At 39.8% G+C, this 19,142-nt stretch overlaps 1 protein-coding gene across 4 annotated transcripts in view; it reads left to right on the forward strand.

Moving 5' to 3' along the window:
• LOC132871216 (uncharacterized) overlaps positions 1-18,135 on the forward strand; it is a 35,923-nt gene extending 17,788 nt beyond the window's left edge. Inside the window, exons 2-9 of one of the 4 annotated variants that reach the window (XR_009651276.1) lie at positions 512-805; positions 2,647-2,919; positions 4,662-4,778; positions 9,498-9,529; positions 9,635-9,766; positions 14,503-14,568; positions 16,911-17,015; positions 17,661-18,135. Coding sequence is in view for 3 of the 4 variants with exons in the window: in XM_060905332.1 (XP_060761315.1) it covers positions 512-805; positions 2,647-2,919; positions 4,662-4,778; positions 9,498-9,529; positions 9,635-9,766; positions 14,503-14,568; positions 16,911-16,961 (965 nt within the window). In the remaining variant the exon portion in view is untranslated. Of the gene's footprint in view, positions 1-511; positions 806-2,646; positions 2,920-4,661; positions 4,779-9,497; positions 9,530-9,634; positions 9,767-14,502; positions 14,569-16,910; positions 17,413-17,660 lie in introns of those variants that run through there. The other 3 variants (XM_060905332.1, XM_060905333.1, XM_060905334.1) reach the window with 3 other exon arrangements.
• Positions 18,136-19,142: the final 1,007 nt, after the last annotated feature.

Raw genomic sequence — 19,142 nt, forward strand, 5'->3', positions numbered from 1 at the left:
TATGTGCATATTACATTTTATTTTCACAATAAAAACACGATGGAAATAACACTCAAGTCACTCAAGTCATCGTGTGTCAAGTCAAGTCAAGTCCCGAGTCTTAAACTTCCAAGTCCGAGTCAAGTCTCAAGTATTTTCATGTTTTGTCAAGTCAAGTCACAAGTCATGAAAACAGTGACTCGAGTCGACTCGAGTCCAAGTCCCCAAGTCTCAAGTCCCCACCTCTGGTATACAGTTAGGGATACGGCCCTGTAGTTCTACTGAATGCAGCCAAAGAAAATTATGTTTGTCTATAATTTCACCAGAAGCATCTTTATGTTGTCAATGCTGAGACATGTCATGTTAAAATAATGTACAACTAAATGGACTTGCCAATGCATGGCTTGTTCTTCCTTGGATTTTGTATTTAATTTGTTTATTTATAAACAAATAATGACATGAAATTAATAATGTAATGCAAGTCACTAAAACATAACTAAATTGCTGATTTTTTTTTGCTTTTTCCCTACAGTGTCTGTTGAGATTTTTAAGCTGGTTAACAGTTCTGTTCAACTGGATGTACAGACAAAAGATTATGAGTTCACCGACTTCACATGGTCATTTAACAAAAGTAAAAACATTGTGAAATACTATAAAAATTCTCAGAGTATAGCATTCACTGATTATAAAAACAGAGTGGAGTTGAATGAGAAAACCCAAAGTCTGACACTGAAGAACTTGCAGAAGACTGATAGTGGACTCTATGAAGCAGTGGCATCTGGTGAACAAAACCGAATTGTGGCCGAGTACCAATTAACTGTGTTGGGTAAGTCATTAAAATTGCAGTATTCATACAATAATCTTGTCAGTCTGAGATAAGAAGCCAATTTTTTTTTTGTTCAGTCCTGCATTTTGTTCTGTAAAGTTTTATTATTTAATGAAGTGATGTCTCAATTGTAGTGATGTTTGAGGTCAGTTGGTTTTGCCTTTACCAAGATAAATGCATATAGAAACCTGCAATTGTGTGCATTGCCTAGCAGTACAGCACGAGCGATTGCTCTAAGACAACGAGGGAGGCTCAGCCTCCTCTAAAAATGACGAACATCGTGTAGGATGAATTGCGCTAGGCTTATGTTATAGCCGACCTTATAACATTGCTATTTCAGATCCAGAATCATAGAAATATATGTGCTCAACCCACTACAGTGCGAAATCATTCCCTTATAACTTTAATGTGTGCGTGAGTTTTTCCCCCTCGTGACAGCGCGATGCAGCCCAGCCTCAGTGAACTTCAATGGCATTTGGGAGCTCTGCGCTTTTCAATCTCAAAATGCAAGACGATTATTGGACAAATACTGCGAAAATGCCCGCCCACCGGACTCCCAGCCTCAGTGGACTTCAATGGCATTTGGGAGCTATGCGCTTTTCAATCTCAAAATGCAAGACGGTTATTGGACAAATACTGCGAAAATGCCCGCCTACGGACTCCAAGCCTCACATGGGAGGGACATGGCAGTTTCCGCGAGGAGACTGGTGATTGGTGAAAGCGGCCGGATATTTTCTTTGATTGACAGCTCGTTTCAACTAGACAGGCAGTGGTGAATCTCAGTTCAGTCCCATGCGGATTCGCAAGTGCTGTGGTGTATTGTAAGAGATCAGCTTACATTTCGATTTCATTCATTACATACGGTTTCTACCAGCTTTTTTAGTTTGTATATATTTTCATTGTAAATATAGTGTTGTCAAGTTTGCTATCTTAGTTCCAGAAATTTCGTTTATTTGAGTGACTGAACTTGAACTTGAGGGGGCTAGTCAGCTAGCAAGAAAGCTGCGCACGGATGCCAAGCATTGCTGATTTAATTTTGGCAAAGCCATTTGCCAATCTTCCTTTCGAGGAAAAAATTAAAATTAAAGAGCAGGGTAGACCAACGCCTCAAATTGACTTGGTGAAAAAGGTAGGGAATAATACTCATTCCTTTCAGCTCTCCTGGTACGAGAAAGTGAATTGGCTAACAGCAAGTGACCCACATCAACAACAGTAAATAGGCTACTTTAGTAATATGTCATGGATGGACCAGAAATATAGAATCTATTTAAAATGTTTATGCTGAGTATATTATATTGGAATATATATTTTTCTGGATATGAATTAAACACAGCTACAATTTGGAAAACATTTTTAAACAAAAACACAGCCGAGAACATTTCACACTACAGACCTGGATTAAAAGTGAAGGGTTATCAAAATTCACAATAAAACATTTCTCAGTCAAAATAAGTAAAATATAGGGAAAGTGTCATTGAATGAAATGTGTGGCACCCAGCTCTACTGCTGAGGTTCCTGACAAAGAGCTGCTTTCAATAATGATCAATTTTTAAACAACATGCCACAATTTTAAAATATAAAATGTTAAAATATACCCCTCCCCCCCAACACCACCATCATGTATATTGGACAGTAGGCTAATGGGCCAAAAGAACCTGTTATTTCACAGTTTGTGACGCTGCCAACAATCAGCCAGATCAGAGGCAAGAGTATGGGCAAAATTGATGTTTTTTCTTTTAAAATCTGGAAATATCGTAACCGACCAGCCTCCCCTGTTTGAAAGACTACCAGCCGCCACTGCAGTACAGTAGTGTGTGTGTGTGTGTGTGTGTGTGTCCCAGATCCAGTGGAGAAACCAGTCCTTAATGGCCCTAAGCAGCAAAGCAATGAAACTTGTAATGTGACTCTCAGCTGTGAAGCTCAGAAACTCTCAGTCACCTCTCACTACTACAGTGATAACTGTGATATGAAGAAAGAGACAACTGAAGACGGGGTCCTTTCCCTCTCATTGTATGTCAGTAACAGCTTCATTATTTGCAATCATAGCAACCCAGTCAGCTGGAAAAATATAACCATAGAGATGGAAGAAGTGAAAAAACTCTGCCCTTTTGAAGGTGTGAGCATGCACACATACAGTGGGGCAAAAAAGTATTTAGTCAGCCACCAATTGTGCAAGTTCTCCCACTTAAAAAGATGAGAGAGGCCTGTAATTTTCATCATAGGTACACTTCAACTATGAGAGACAGAATGGGGGGGAAAGAATCCAGGCAATCACATTGTAGGATTTTTAATGAATTAATTGGTAAATTCCTCAGTAAAATAAGTATTTGGTCACCTAAAAACAAGCAAGATTTCTGGCTCTCACAGACCTGTAACTTCTTCTTTAAGAGGCTCCTCTGTCCTCCACTTGTTACCTGTATTAATGGCACCTGTTTGAACTCATTATCAGTATAAAAGACACCTGTCCACAACCTCAAACAGTCACACTCCAAACTCCACTATGGCCAAGACCAAAGAGCTGTCAAAGGACACCAGAAACAAAATTGTAGACCTGCACCAGGCTGAGAAGACTGAATCTGCAATAGGTAAGCAGCTTGGTGTGAAGAAATCAACTGTGGGAGCAATTATTAGAAAATGGAAGACATACAAGACCACTGATAATCTCCCTCGATCTGGGGCTCCACGCAAGGTCTCACCCCGTGGGGTCAAAATGATCACAAGAACGGTGAGCAAAAATCCCAGAACCACACAGGGGGACCTAGTGAATGACCTGCAGAGAGCTGGGACCAAAGTAACAAAGGCTACCATCAGTAACACACTACGCTGCCAGGGACTCAAATCCTGCAGTGCCAGACGTGTCCCCCTGCTTAAGCCAGTACATGTCCAGGCCCGTCTGAAGTTTGCTAGAGAGCATTTGGATGATCCAGAAGAGGACTGGGAGAATGTCATATGGTCAGATGAAACCAAAATAGAACTTTTTGGTAAAAACTCAACTTGTCATATTTGGAGGAGAAAGAATGCTGAGTTGCATCCAAAGAACACCATACCTACTGTGAAGCATGGGGGTGGAAACATCATGCTTTGGGGCTGTTTTTCTGCAAAGGGACCAGGACGACTGATCCATGTAAGGGAAAGAATGAATGGGGCCATGTATCATGAGATTTTGAGTGAAAACCTCCTTCCATCAGCAAGGGCATTGAAAATGAAACATGGCTGGGTCTTTCAGCATGACAATGATCCCAAACACACCGCCCCGGCAACGAAGGAATGGCTTCGTAAGAAGCATTTCAAGGTCCTGGAGTGGTCTAGCCAGTCTCCAGATCTTAACCCCATAGAAAATCTTTGGAGGGAGTTGAAAGTCCGTGTTGCCCAGCGACAGCCCCAAAACATCAGTTCTCTAGAGGAGATCTGCATGGAGGAATGGGCCAAAATACCAGCAACAGTGTGTGAAAACCTTGTGAAGACTAACAGAAAACATTTGACCTCTGTCATTGCCAACAAAGGGTATATAACAAAGTATTGAGATGAACTTTTGTTATTGACCAAATACTTATTTTCCACCATAATTTGCAAATAAATTCTTTAAAAATCAGACAGTGAGATTTTCTGGATTTTTTTTTCTCATTTTGTCTCTCATAGTTGAGGTATACCTATGATGAAAATTACAGGCCACTCTCATCTTTTTAAGTGGGAGAACTTGCACAATTGGTGATTGACTAAATACTTTTTTGCCCCACTGTACACACACCATGTTACATTTATCCGCACATGCACACATGGTCCTTTCTTATAGCATGCTTTTCTTATTGGATGATATTATATGTAAATTATAATCTCATTAACAAATTTTCCCTAGGAGATAAAAATCATAATGGCATAATTATTGGCTCAGTAGTGTTTGTCATCATCATCATCATCATCATCATCATCATCATCTCCACCTTTAACTGGCATAAGAAACATAGGACAACAGGTAATTATCTTTTTTTATAATTATTAGAATAAATATGGATGAATATTGAGTAACACTTTATTCAATCACTTAATTATCTGCTAATTGTCAGTTATATTCTCACATTCATATCACACTGAAAGTACCATTAGTGGTATCAAATAGTATTATATTGATTTTTTTTCATTGATTTTTATATTTTAATGATGGAAACTGTTGATAAATTTTCTAGAAAAACACAGCTCACTGGTGCTGGCAGCTGGGCAAATCACAATTAAATGTAATTACAAAATAATGTAACTTTTGTAATGGTCAGAGATGAAGAGAAGACTTGCAAGGTTTTTTAATAAGAAACTTTTAATAATAAGAAAAGTTGCATTTTTGTGTTGGAGAGAGAGGGAGAGAGAGAGGCTGATGCCAAAGTGACTGTTTATGTAAGAAATAAAACCGGGTTTAGGTACATGTGAAGCCCTTACCACTCTCATCTCATCTCATTATCTCTAGCCGCTTTATCCTGTTCTACAGGGTCACAGGCAAGCTGGAGCCTATCCCAGCTGACTACGGACGAAAGGCGGGGTACACCCTGGACAAATCGCCAGGTCATCACAGGGCTGACACATAGACACAGACAACCATTCACACTCACATTCACACCTACGGTCAATTTAGAGTCACCAGTTAACCTCACCTGCATGTCTTTGGACTGTGGGGGAAACCGGAGCACCCGGAGGAAACCCACGTGGACACGGGGAGAACATGCAAACTCCACACAGAAAGGCCATCGCCGGCCACGGGGCTCGAACCCGGACCTTCTTACTGTGAGGCGACAGCGCTAACCACTACACCACCGTGCCACCACTGCACATCCTGAAGTGTATTATTCCACTTATGACCATGTAATTTGCCAATAAGTATGATATTTTACATCTTAAATTCCGAAAAATGCATTCACCAAATCTATTGTGTGAAGATAAACAAAACCTTTTCATGTGGAGCATGTTATGTATCCAAATTGTGTATACGTAGTAGTTCCCTTCTAATAGTACCATCAAAAGATAAGTTGAGACTTTGTATATGAATCTAGTTCTGTTCCCACCAGTGCTTCATGCCTTTTCCAGTAATTAATTCACTTCTCCTGCAAGCATTTAATTAATAACACTTTAATAAATTGTTGCATAAAAATCATGAAACTGAAAAGAACGCTGTCCACACAGGAACAGTGCCAGATATTTCCTTTTGCTGATGCCCTGGGGTTGCTTGACTTTTCAGTGAGGCTGCTCTGAAATTTAGGGTTTCTCATTAATGTGCCAGTCAACACAGTTTAATCACCTCTACAAAGGAGGTTATGCTTTTGTTTTGTTTGTGTGACGTTAAGCAGGACTATGCAAAAACTACTGGTCTGATGTTCATGAAACTTGGTGGAAATGTGTAGTATGGACCAAGGAAGAACCCATTAAATTTTGGAGCAGATACAACACACAGGGCAGCTCTTAAAATTTCTTTCCACTTTTGCTAAAGTTGCAGTATTTGGCCTTGGTGGAGGTCTGTGTTCTCAGAGTGCCCTTCTAATTCCTATTGAATCACCATAGACACACGTACACAGACACACAATACCTGCACTGCAACAGTTACAGTGCCATTCTGTGTTAAACAAGGTGATATATTCAGCTCACAGGATATACAGCCGTGCTTGAAAGTTTGTGAACCCTTTAGAATTTTCTATATTTCTGCATAAATATGACCTAAAACATCAGATTTTCACACAAGTCCTAAAAGTAGATAAAGAGAACCCAGTTAAACAAATGAGACAAAAATATTATACTTGATCATTTATTTGTCGAGGAAAATGATCCAATATTACATATCTGTGAGTGGCAAAAGAATGTGAACCTTTGCTTTCAGTATCTGGTGTGACGCCCTTGTGCAGCAATAACTGCAACTAAATGTTTCCGGTAACTGTTGATCAGTCCTGCACACCGGCTTGGAGGAATTTTAGCCCATTCCTCCATACAGAACAGCTTCAACTCTGGGATGTTGGTGGGTTTCCTCACATGAACTGCTCACTTCAGGTCGTTCCACAACATTTCGATTGGATTAAGGTTAGGACTTTGACTTGGCCATTCCAAAACATTAACTTTATTCTTCTTTAACCATTCTTTGGTAGAACGACTTGTGTGCTTAGGGTCGTCGTCTTGCTGCATGACCCACCTTCTCTTGAGATTCAGTTCATGGACAGATGTCCTGACATTTTCCTTTAGAATTCGCTGGTATAATTCAGAATTCCTTGTTCCATCAATGATGGAAAGCCATCCTGGTCCAGATGCAGCAAAACAGGCCCAAACCATGATACTACCACCTCCATATTTCACAGATGGGATAAGGTTCTTATGCTGGAATGCAGTGTTTTCCTTTCTCCAAACATAATGCTTCTCATTTAAACCAAAAAGTTCTATTTTGGTCTCATCTGTCCACAAAACACTTTTCCAATAGCCTTCTGGCTTGTCCATGTGATCTTTAGCAAACTGCAGACGAGCAGTGCAATGTTCTTTTTGGAGAGCAGTGGCTTTCTCCTTGCAACCCTGCCATGCACACCACTTTTGTTCAGTATTCTCCTGATGGTGGACTCATGAACAGTAACATTAGCCAATGTGAGCGAGGCCTTCAGTTGCTTAGAAGTTACCCTGGGGTCCTTTATGACCTCGCCGACTATTGCACGCCTTGCTCTTGGAGTGATCCTTGTTGGCCGACCACTCCTGGGGAGGGTAACAATGGTCTTGAATTTCCTCCATTTGTACAAAATCTGTCTGACTGTGGATTGGTGGAGTCCAAACTCTTTAGAGATGGTTTTGTAACCTTTTCCAGATTGATGAGCATCAACAACGCTTTTTCTGAGGTCCTCAGAAATCTCCTTTGTTCATGTCATGATACACTTCCACAAACATGTGTTGTGAAGATCAGACTTTGATAGATCCCTGTTCTTTAAATAAAACAGGGTGCCCACTCACACCTGATTGCCATCCCATTGATTGAAAACACCTGACTCGAATTTCACCTTCAAATTAACTGCTAATCCTAGAGGTTCACATACTTTTGCCACTCACAGATATGTAATATTGGATCATTTTCCTCAATAAATAAATGACCAAGTATAATATTTTTGTCTCATTTGTTTAACTGGCTTCTCTTTATCTATTTTTAGGATTTGTGTGAAAATCTGATGATGTTTTCGGTCATATTTATGTAGAAATATAGACAATTCTAAAGGGTTCACAAACTTTCAAGGACCACTGTAGATGTAAGGTTCACAAGCCATTCTACATACACACACCTCTGAATATAAAATTTCACCCAGTTAGGCCATAGCCAGAGCTTTCACACAAGCAGCAAGCAACAGACAGGTTTGTAACCATTTCAGCATCAGATTCTGAGACCACAAACCCATGCTGCCAGTTACCAACACCTCACCTAATGAGTCAACAGAATTCCACTCCATAGACCGAATGTTATATGAATGAGCATCGCATAGAGAACTATAAGGAGTTGGAATTTCTGCCTCAAACAATAAATCCATCACACTTAAATCTGGCAACAGGAAAAAGAAATCATGCACGTACCATGTGTTTGTTGATTCAGTTTCCACACGTGGATGTTTCTGAAGTAAAAAATGATCCATTATGATGTCACTAATGCTAAGTTACAAGAAAAAATTGTGGTCTGGCCAACAGGATGTGAAAGTATGGTCAAAAGTTCAATGTGTTCTGTGCCCAGTTGTTGAATATGTTTGCCTGTGTTGAATTTATGTTTTTCCAGCTTAAAACGATCAGTTTGTTTTATTGATGTATTTATTTTTCAAATTATAAATTATAATATACACGTTGAAAATAAAAAAGAAAATGCACAGAAATTTATTGGGGTGTTATGAGGTTGCTATAGCTATCCTAGGGGTAACTACAGCACCCACAAGGCCCTCTCTGGCCCTGCCCATGCATACACTTTTTTTTTTTTTTTTTAATTACGAGGTTTTATTCTTTTTTTTAATTCTTTTTTCCTTTTTTGGAAGTAGGGGACAGTGTGATGTTTTTTGCAACGCTAGAATTTCATGAATCTTCATTAAATTGAGACAAAGATGACATTTACTGAATCATATATATCATTTGATATCACAAACTATGATGAACATTTTATGATCAAGCATTTTAGAAAAGTGTTATTTAAGATTTTTAATGAAACTTACATTTTGACATTTTTGTTAATTTCTTTTGTCACATCCATTATTTTCAATCAAAAGGAAAGTTTTACCTCGTATTGTTGCTCTAAATAAAATATGGATGAACAAAAATAGTATGCAGCAACATGAAATAAACATGGTCAGTTCATGTTGTCTCCATAAACCACACTGGAATAAAAATAATATTCAAATGGACTTAATGTTATAAGTGTTAACTCTCTGAGATCTGTAGCTTCAGGAAGCTGGCATGTCACCTGACAATCTTTATGTCCTTTATTAAAAGTACACACGTGCTTTTTTACAAAATGTAAGTGAAATATCACATTTATTCATGTTATAAATCTAATGTGCATTGAAATAGGTTATTAAACACTGACGTGTGTTCATGAGGGATCAGTCAGTGACTGTGGTATCATCAGGTGTTGGTGGTAAAGTGATATTAAAATTGTGACTGATGTTTCATCTTGAATTTTGTTTGAAATTATAAACCATTTCATTTCTATACTTGCTAGGTTCTGGTAAGGCAGTTTATGAAGAAGTTAAGGTGACCTTTTGATAATATAATCTTTTTTCACATTATTTACATATTACTAGGGAAAAGAACACAGTATGTGGTGTATTTAACAGTTTTGTTAAACCATGTCTGCAGTGGGTAAAAAAGTCACTCGAGATGTCAGAGAACCCTGAACATCCTGGTACTATTTACTATACAGTCATGAGGCCAGCCCAGACTTGTAGTAATGATGAGAGCACTGTAAGCACCGCAAGCCCTAGCAACAAGGTAAATGCCAGCAAACAATCATTTTAGGTGAAAGAAATTGTAATGTTCTATTAATACTGTCAAATTTTATTTATATATATATATATATATATATATATATATATATATATATATATATACATGGGGCGGCACGGTGGTGTAGTGGTTAGCGCTGTCGCCTCACAGCAAGAAGGTCTGGGTTCGAGCCCCGTGGCCGGCGAGGGCCTTTCTGTGCGGAGTTTGCATGTTCTCCCCGTGTCCGCGTGGGTTTCCTCCAGGTGCTCCGGTTTCCCCCACAGTCCAAAGACATGCAGGTTAGGTTAACTGGTGACTCTAAATTGACCGTAGGTGTGAATGTGTGTGTGAATGGTTGTCTGTGTCTATGTGTCAGCCCTGTGATGACCTGGCGACTTGTCCAGGGTGTACCCCGCCTTTCGCCCGTAGTCAGCTGGGATAGGCTCCAGCTTGCCTGTGACCCTGTAGAACAGGATAAAGTGGCTAGAGATAATGAGATGAGATGAGATAGATATATATATATATATATATATATAAAATCCAGCCACTGGGGGTGCATAAGCGTACTCTTTTGGTGCCAGTCCCAAGCCCGGATAAATTGGAGAGGGTTGCGTCAGGAAGAGCATCCGGTGTGAAACTGTGCCAAATCTAACATGTGGAATGAAAAGAGAAATACCATACCAAGGGGGAGGCATGTTAGGAGACAGCCTGAAAGATGGAAGGGAAGGAGCTTAGAATTGAGGGTAGGAACACTGAATGTGGGAACATTGACTGGCAGAGCGAGAGAGTTAGCAGGTATGATGGAAAGAAGGAAGTTGGACATTTTGTTTGTGCAGGAGATGAGGTGGAAAGGAAGCAAGGCCAAGAACACTGGAGATGGATGCAAGTTGTTTTATTATGGAGTCGATGGAAAGAGAAATGGTGTTGTATTGTTTTGAGGGGAGAGTTGGTCAACAGTGTGATTGATGTGAAGAGGGTGTCAGAGTGATAGGCATGAAGTTGGAGATTCAAGGAGTGGTAATCAATGTTGTGTGTGCGTACGCCCCACAGGCTGGATGTGAGAATGAAGAGAAAGAGTCTTTCTGGGAAAAGATGGATGAAGTGGTAGAAAGTATACCAAGGGAGGAGCATGTGCTGATAGGAGCAGATTTCAACGGACATGTTGGCAAGGGAAACAGAGGAGATGAGGACATGATGGGCAGATACAGTATGGTGTAAGAGAGAGAAATGTGGAAGGGCAAATGGTGGTTGATTTTTCAAAGAGGGTGAATTTGGCAATAGTCAATACATTGAGAAGAAAGAGCAGCACAGGGTGACATTTAAGAGTGGAGGAAGATCTACACAGGTGGACTACATACTCTGCAGAAGGGGTAACCTGAAGGAGATTGGAGGCTGTAAAGTGATGGCAGGGGAGAGTGTAGCTAGACAACATCAAGTGGTCGTGTGCAGGATGAGCTTGAAAGTGAAAAAGAGGAAGCGTGAAATAGTGGAGCTGAAGATTAAGTGGTGGAAACTAAAAGAGGTTGAACATCAGAAGGAGTTCAGGGAAGAAATGAGACGAGCATTGAGTGGTCATGGAAGTCTGCCAGAATATTGGAATACTACCGCTGTACTAGTAAGAGAGGCAGCAAGGAAGGTGCTAGGGTGTTCATCGGGAAGGAGGAAGGAAGACAAGGAGACATGGTGGTGGAACAAAGAAGTGCAGGAAATTATAAAAGAGAAGAGGCTAGCAAAGAAGAATTGGGACGATCAGAGAGACGAGGAAAGCAGGCGGTTATACAGAGAGATGAGACAGAAGGCAAAAAGAGTGGTAGTGAAGGCGAAAGCAGATGCATACCAGGAGTTGTACGAAAGACTGGAGACCAAAGAAGGAGAGAAAGACCTGTACAGACTAGCTAGGCAGAGAAACAGGGAAGCGAGGGATGTACAGCAGGTAAGAGTGATGAAAGATGTAAATGGAAATGTGCTGACAAACAAAGAGAGTGTATTAAGAAGGTGGAAAGAGTACTTTGAGGATTTATTAAATGAGGAGAATCCAAGAGAGAAAAGGTCAGATTCATTGGAGACAGCAACTCAGGAAGCAGAGTTTGTTAGTAAGGATGAGGTGAGGACAGCCATGAAAAGAATGAAGACTGGGAAAGCAGTCGGACCAGATGGTATCCTGATTGAGGCTTGGAGATGTTTGGGTGAGATGGCTGTGGAGTTCCTAACAAGATTGTTTAATAAGATCCTAGAAAATGAGAAAATGCCATATGAATGAAGAAAGAGTGTGCTAGTCCCAATATACAAGAATAAGGGAGATGTACAGAGCTGCAGTAATTACAGAGGAATAAAATTGATGAGCCACACCATGAAGCTATGGGAAAGGGTATTGGAGGCGAGATTGAGAAGAGAGGTAGCAATCTGTGAACAGCAGTGCGGGTTTATGCCAAGGAAGAGCACGTCGGATGCAATTTTTGCTTTAAGAATGTTAATGGAGAAGTACAGAGAAGGCCAGAGAAAGCTACATTGTGTGTTTGTAGACCTGGAGAAGGCTTATGATAGAGTGCCGAGAGATGAGTTATGGTATTGTATGAGAAAGAGTGGAGTGAATGAGAAGTATATTCGAGTGGTGCAAGACATATATGAGAATAGTGAAACAGCAGTGAGGTGTACAGTTGGAACAATTGAATGGTTCAAGGTGAAGGGGGGACTCCATCAAGGATCTGCTTTGAGTCCTTTTTTGTTTGCCATAGTGATGTATAGACTGTAAAAAAAATATTTGTTGTTTTAACTTAAAAAAGTTAGTGCAAGGGCTGCCTTAAAATTTTGAGTTCACTGGAATTCACATAGTAAGTTAAATTGTTGTGAACTTACTATATTAATTTCAGTGAACTCAAAATTTTAAGGCAGCCCTTAAGGCAACCCTTGCACTAACTTTTTTAAGTTAAAACAACAAATCATTTTTTACAGTGTAGCTTGACAGACATAGTGAGGCAAGAGTCACCATGGAACGTGATGTTTGCAGATGATATTGTGATATGTGGTGAAAGTAGAAAGGAGGTTGAGTTGGGTTTGGAGAGATGGAGGTATGCATTGGAATGAAGAATAATGAAGGTGAGCAGGAGCAAAACAAAATACATGTGCATCAATGAGAATGGGGATGAGAGTGTAGTGAAGATGCAAGGAGTAGATGTAAAGAAAGTTGGTGAATTCAAGTACCTGGGGTCAACTGTGCAGGAAAATGGGGGCTGCGATAGTGAGGTGAGAAAGAGAGTGCAGGCAGGGTGGAGCAGTTGGAGAAGGATTTTGGGAGTCATTTATGAAAGGAAAGTCCCAGCAAAAGTGAAAGGTAAGATGTATAAGAGAGTAGTGAGACCAGCTGTGATGTATGGATTGGAGACCGTACCCTTAACAAAGAGACAGGAGGCAAAGTTGGAGATGGCGGAGTTGAGGATGTTAAGGTTTGCAATGGGAGTGACAAGGTTGGACAGGATAAGCAACGAGCACATCAGAGGGACAGCACAGAGAGCTTGGGAATTAAGCTAAGAGAGATGAGACTGAGATGGTATGGGCACATCCTGAGAAGAGATGCAGAGCATGTGGGAAGGAGAATGTTGAGGATGGAGCTGCCAGGCAAATGAAAACGAGGAAGGCCAAAGAGGAGATACATGGATGTGGTGAGAGAGGACATGAAAGTGGCAGGTGTGGTAGAGAAGGATGACAGGGAGCAATGGAGACGAAAGATCCGCTGTGGCGACCCCTAATCGGGAGCAGCCAGAAGAAGAAGAAGGAATATAATGTTGCCTCACAGCAAGAAGGTCTGGGTTCGAGCCCTGTGGCCGGCGAGGGCCTTTCTGTGCGGAGTTTGCATGTTCTCCCCGTGTCTGCGTGGGTTTCGTCCGGGTAGCTCCGGTTTCCCCCACAGTCCAAAGACATGCAGGTTAGGTTAACTGTGGTGACTCTAAATTGACCGTAGGCATGGGCATAGCGTACGCGGGGAACATGTCCCCCGCATTTCCCGTATTTGTGCCCTCTGTCCCCCGCACTTTTTACAACCACTCAATTCATTTTTAACATGTGGAAATGCGTTTTTACGAGCCGCCTCTAAATGCATCATGAGTAGGCAGAGCTCAGGTGGCAAACAAACACCGCTGTCGTGTGTGATCAGAGATGCTTTAGAAAATATTGTATGAGTATCTTTGGTGTGATTCAGATCTGGGCAGCGCTTCTGTATGTTCAGCAAACCAGCCAAGATGCTAAAGACTTTAGACAGTTTTTTCCAAACAAACCGTGTAAGTTGAGTAATGCTGTTGAATGTAGATAATGTTTCACTAAAAGATGACAAATAGATGTCAATTTAGTTAGTTAAGCTAGCTAGCTAACTTAGAGGCGGTAGTAACTAGTTACATTTACTCCGTTACATTTACTTGAGTAACTTTTTTGATAAATTGTACTCTTAAGAGTTGTTTTGTTGCAAAATACGTTTTACTTTTACTTGAGTAATATTATTCTAAAGTAACAATACTCTTACTTGAGTAACGTTACTATTTTGACTACTCTAAGATTACTCACTTCTGGGTAGAAAAAAAGAATATAAATGTATTTGTGTTCCTTTGACTGTTATTTTTGTAAAGATTTAATTTATTTTGTGGTCGTTAAAGTTTAAAGTACATGAATTTGCTGATTATTATTACTGCATTCCTAATTCTATTTCAAAATGTTGCTTTCCACATATTTTTTAATCTTTATTGCCACAATAGAAAGAGCAGGGTGAGAGAGGAGACAGTGGACCAGAGGCCAACAGGGATGATTATGCAGGGTCACAGGTGAGAAGAGAATATAACTAGCTACGTCACTACTACTATTCTTAATTCTATTTATAAATTTTACTTTATAGATTTTGACTTTAGATTTTGATATCATTTTAAAGAACTAAAGTCGGTTCCCTGGTGCTGTGCTGTTTGTGGTTATGTGGTTCTTTAGCTGCTAAGAGAGGTGCAATTGAATGCGAGAGGATGATAAATCACTCAATAGACCTCTGAACAATTTGTCCCCCTCACTTCTAAAATGATGGCTATGCCCCTGACTGTAGGTGTGAGTGTGAACGGTTGCCTGTGTCTATGTGTCAGCCCTGTGATGACCTGGCGACTTGTCCAGGGTGTACCCCGCCTTTCGCCCGTAGTCAGCTGGGACAGGCTCCAGCTTGCCTGCGACCCTGTAGAACAGGATAAAGCGGCTAGAGATAATGAGATGAGATGAGATATACACACAATGTTATTGACTTTTATACCCTATGTTATAAAGCAGCACATCATGCATAATGATTTATAAAGCATGGATAACTAAGAAAGCATGTTCATAATAATGCTGCAGTCACAAATGCATCCTGCTGCAAAAGAATATTTCTGACATACTGGGGTGTGAAAATTATTGTATTCACCCCATTTCCAGAAAAGTTGGGATAGTTTCCAAAATGCTATAGAAACAAAAATCTGTGATTTGTTAATTCATGTGAACATTTATTTAACTGACAAAAGTGCAAAGAAAAGATTTTCAATAGTTTAACTGACCAACTTAACTGTATTTTGGAAATATAAACAAAGTGAGAATTTGATGCCTGCAACACACTCAGAACAGTTGGGACAGAGGCAAAATAAGACTGAAAAGTTTATAGGACATTCAAGCAGGTTAATAGGTTACATGATTGGGTATAAAAGGAGCATGCACCAAAGGCTCAGTCTTTGTTAGCAAGGATGGGCCATGGCTCACTCGTTTGTGCCAAAATACATGAGAGAATTGTTAGTCAAGTAAAAAAAAACATTTCTCAATACAAGATTGAAGGTCTTTCAAAACCTACAATATATAATATTGTGAAATGATTCATGGACTCTGGAGACATCTCAATGCATAAAGGACAAGGTTGGAAACCAAACACATTCAACAGTGATCTTCGAGCCATCAGGTGGCACTGCCTGAGAACCCGTGCTGCTAATGTGACAAATATAGCTGCATGGGCTAGGGAGTTATGGTTCTAGCCAGTCGACAATGAGGTCGCATATTACAACAAATCACGCCAGGATTTGTAAAAACCAAACACACTCTGGTGATTGTGAACAATAAACTCTGAAGAAAAAAAATTCACTCTGATAAGTTCAAGGCAAATGGGGTATCAGATCATCCATACATCGAGGCAAGGTGAGAAGCATGCATCTGGTGAAGTATGTTGGTCAGATTTCTCAATCAATTTTCTTCACATATGGTGCTCAGAATTCAGGAGAACACACTATTTTGCAACATTTTATTTTTCAAAATTTTCAGGACAAAGGGGCATGCACCCAACCACCTCTACAAGGGCGTGACTGTGTCGCACAACCTGATCTACCACTTTTTATTCTCAGGGGATTCGCAAGTTGATGCAGTGCCATCTGAGGGATTGGAGAGCGCAGGTGTTCAGCTTAGGCTTGCGCCCTTACCCTTTATGCACCAAAATTCCTCCAGGTTCCTTGAATCGTTTAATGATATTATGCACTGGAGAGGGTGAAATATCCAAAACCCTTCCTAACTTTTTTGAGGAACATTGTTTTTAAACTTTGCAATAATTCTCTCATACATCTGTTGACAAACTGGAGATCCTCTGCCCAGCTTTGCTCCTCAACATTGAGTCCTTTCCTGGATGCTGATTTTGTACCAAATCATGATTACATGATTTGATTTATCACATGTGGACGTCACCTGTTTCAAATCACATCTTTATTTAATTGTTTTGCCTCATTACTTGTCCTAAATATTCCCCGTGCCAGCTGTTTTTGGAATGTGTTGCAGGCCTGAGATGCAGCAATGGAGGTATATAAACACATGAAATGAAGATGACCAGACAAAACATGATATATTTGAGTTCACACTATCTGAGATGAAATAAAAGTAAAGTAAAAAAAGTACATTTAGAAATCAGTGAGGATTTTTTTTTTTTGTTGTTATTTTAATTCTAAATACCATCCCAACTTTTTCTGCTTTGGGATTGTAATTGGAGTGCTCAGAGCTGTTCTATTTGTTTTTTACAAATCTGCAAACTGCAAACCATTGATGTAATGACAGTTTTATTATGGATCTGTGAAATCAAAGTGTTGAAGTATACAGTAATTAGTGTTTTGGGTTTTTTTGTATCTAGAATCAAAGAGCAGGAAGCATCCATGATGTACCACCTAAAACCGTGCTGTAGTGAACAAGGCTGGTCAACATGTGTAAGAAGCCCAGCTCGATGGAAACATGTTTTGTGAGAAATGAAAACAAAAATTTGCTCTTACTTTATTGCCATTTTAATTGCTGTCTTGTTTATCTGTTATCAAATTCAGACCTGTTCCATTAGATTTGTTTGGCTTGAACACATCATGTGGCTTTGTGATTGAGCTGAAAATTATGGAATATTTCATGTGTAATCACATACAAAATCAGTTTTTGTATTGGCCTACTTAAATGCTATTTCTTTTAAATGAAATTGAGGCTGATGTTACTAAGAGGTTGTTTTCTGTTCCGTCATCCTGACCGGTTTCCTTCTGAATTGCGTATTGCTCTAATTCCTGCATCTGCATTTTTTATATGTCGTAATGACCTCGCCACAACCATGCTAAATCAAGTAATGTGCACTCTGAATTAAAGAATTATCCACTCTGTATTATGTATTGTTTAATTATGTGTTGTGCTGGTCTTGCAAGTTAGTGTATTCCAGCTTATCAAAAATTATCCTAAGTTACATATTGTTCCTTCTCAATCATGCATTCATGCACTGGAGTGTTTGGTCGACACAGTTGAAAAGAAAGTATGGGAAAGTGAGTTGTTGGGACATGTTGATTTATTCTGTTGATTTTATTAAGAATAAACAAAGTTCCATCCATTATCCATGACCACTTATCCTGTGCAGGGTCACAGGCAGGCTGGAGCCTATCCCAGCTGACTATGGGCAAGGTACACCCTGGACAAGTCACCAGGTCATCGCAGGGCTGATATGTAGAGACAAACAACCATTCACACCTACGGTCAATTTAGAGCCACCAATTAGCCTAACCTGCATGTCTTTGGACTGTGGGGAAAACCAGAGCACCCGGAGGAAACCCACGCAGACACGGGGAGAACATGCAAACTCCATACAGAAAGGCCCTCGTCGGCCACTGGGCTCGAACCCAGAACCTTCTTGCTGTGAGGTGACAGTGCTAACCACTACACCACCATGTCGCCCTGAATAAACAAAGTTGATTTTGTTAAAGTCATAAATTAAGAATGATTATTTTAAACCTAGTAAGTAAGTAAAAGAAATTACCAAGGATCATGAATCATGTATTATTAAAACATGTTTTTGTTTTCATGTGTTTTTTTACTTGCGAAAATCAGATATTTTTGCAAGTATGTTGATTTGTTTGTTTGTTTGTTTGTTTGTTTGTTTGTTTGTTTGTTTGTTTGTTTGTTTGTTTGTTGGTGTCGTCATTTCTTGACGTCATTTCATGTCATCATTTCTTGACCAATCTTCACCAAAATGCACAGGACAACTCAGTAGGATCACAAAAAGACATCATTAGTTTTTGGTGGGTCAAGGTCAAAGGTCAAGGTCACCAAGGTCAAATCTTGTAAAAACACCTTATTGGTTGTAACTTCCGTTTCTTTGTGATTTTCGCAAGTATCGTGCTCTGCACAACTTTTTGTTTGTTTGTTTGTTTGTTTGTTTGTTTGTTTGTTTGTTTGTTTGTTTGTTTGTTTGTTTGGGTTTTTTATCATGTCAATGGCTTGGAAATATTGGTGGTGACACTGTATGAATAATGAGAGATGTACTGAACAATAGAAAACAATTGTGGAAATCTGGCAAAAGTAGATGTCACCTAATAACATTATTGGTGATATCAAAATGGACGCAAACTATGATGTTTTAGAACTATATAATATGAGAAATGCTGTCATTATTGATTAGATCACTCCACAGACTGATTTGGCTTTTGTTGTTTGATTCAATAAAAGTCTATTTTCTGCAACTCCTTGACCTTTGGCTCTTTTTTGAGGCAAGCAAGCTTCCATGACATATTCTTGGTGACCCTGACATGATTGGGTGGAATTATCTCTTGCTGACTGTGCCTGGTGCCTGGGGGAACACTGTGCACACTCTCAGAAAATAAAGTACTTGTTACTGGGGCAGTACCCTTGAAGATGCTTGTTTGTACACTTGATGTACTGCTTGGGAACAAGCAGATTGTACCTTGGGAGACAGAAACAGACCCCTACTGTACCCTTATTTCTGACAGTGCAGACAGGTGGCCACCTCAAAGGTTAGCAATTTTTTTGCTTTTTGTAATAACAGTTTGTACAGGCGAACCTCTTAGGCACTAGGCTCAGTAGTAAAAGATCTAGATTCTTCAAA

The sequence above is a fragment of the Neoarius graeffei genome, chromosome 23 (genome assembly GCF_027579695.1).
Source record: "Neoarius graeffei isolate fNeoGra1 chromosome 23, fNeoGra1.pri, whole genome shotgun sequence".
In the NCBI taxonomy this organism is placed as follows: domain Eukaryota; kingdom Metazoa; phylum Chordata; class Actinopteri; order Siluriformes; family Ariidae; genus Neoarius; species Neoarius graeffei.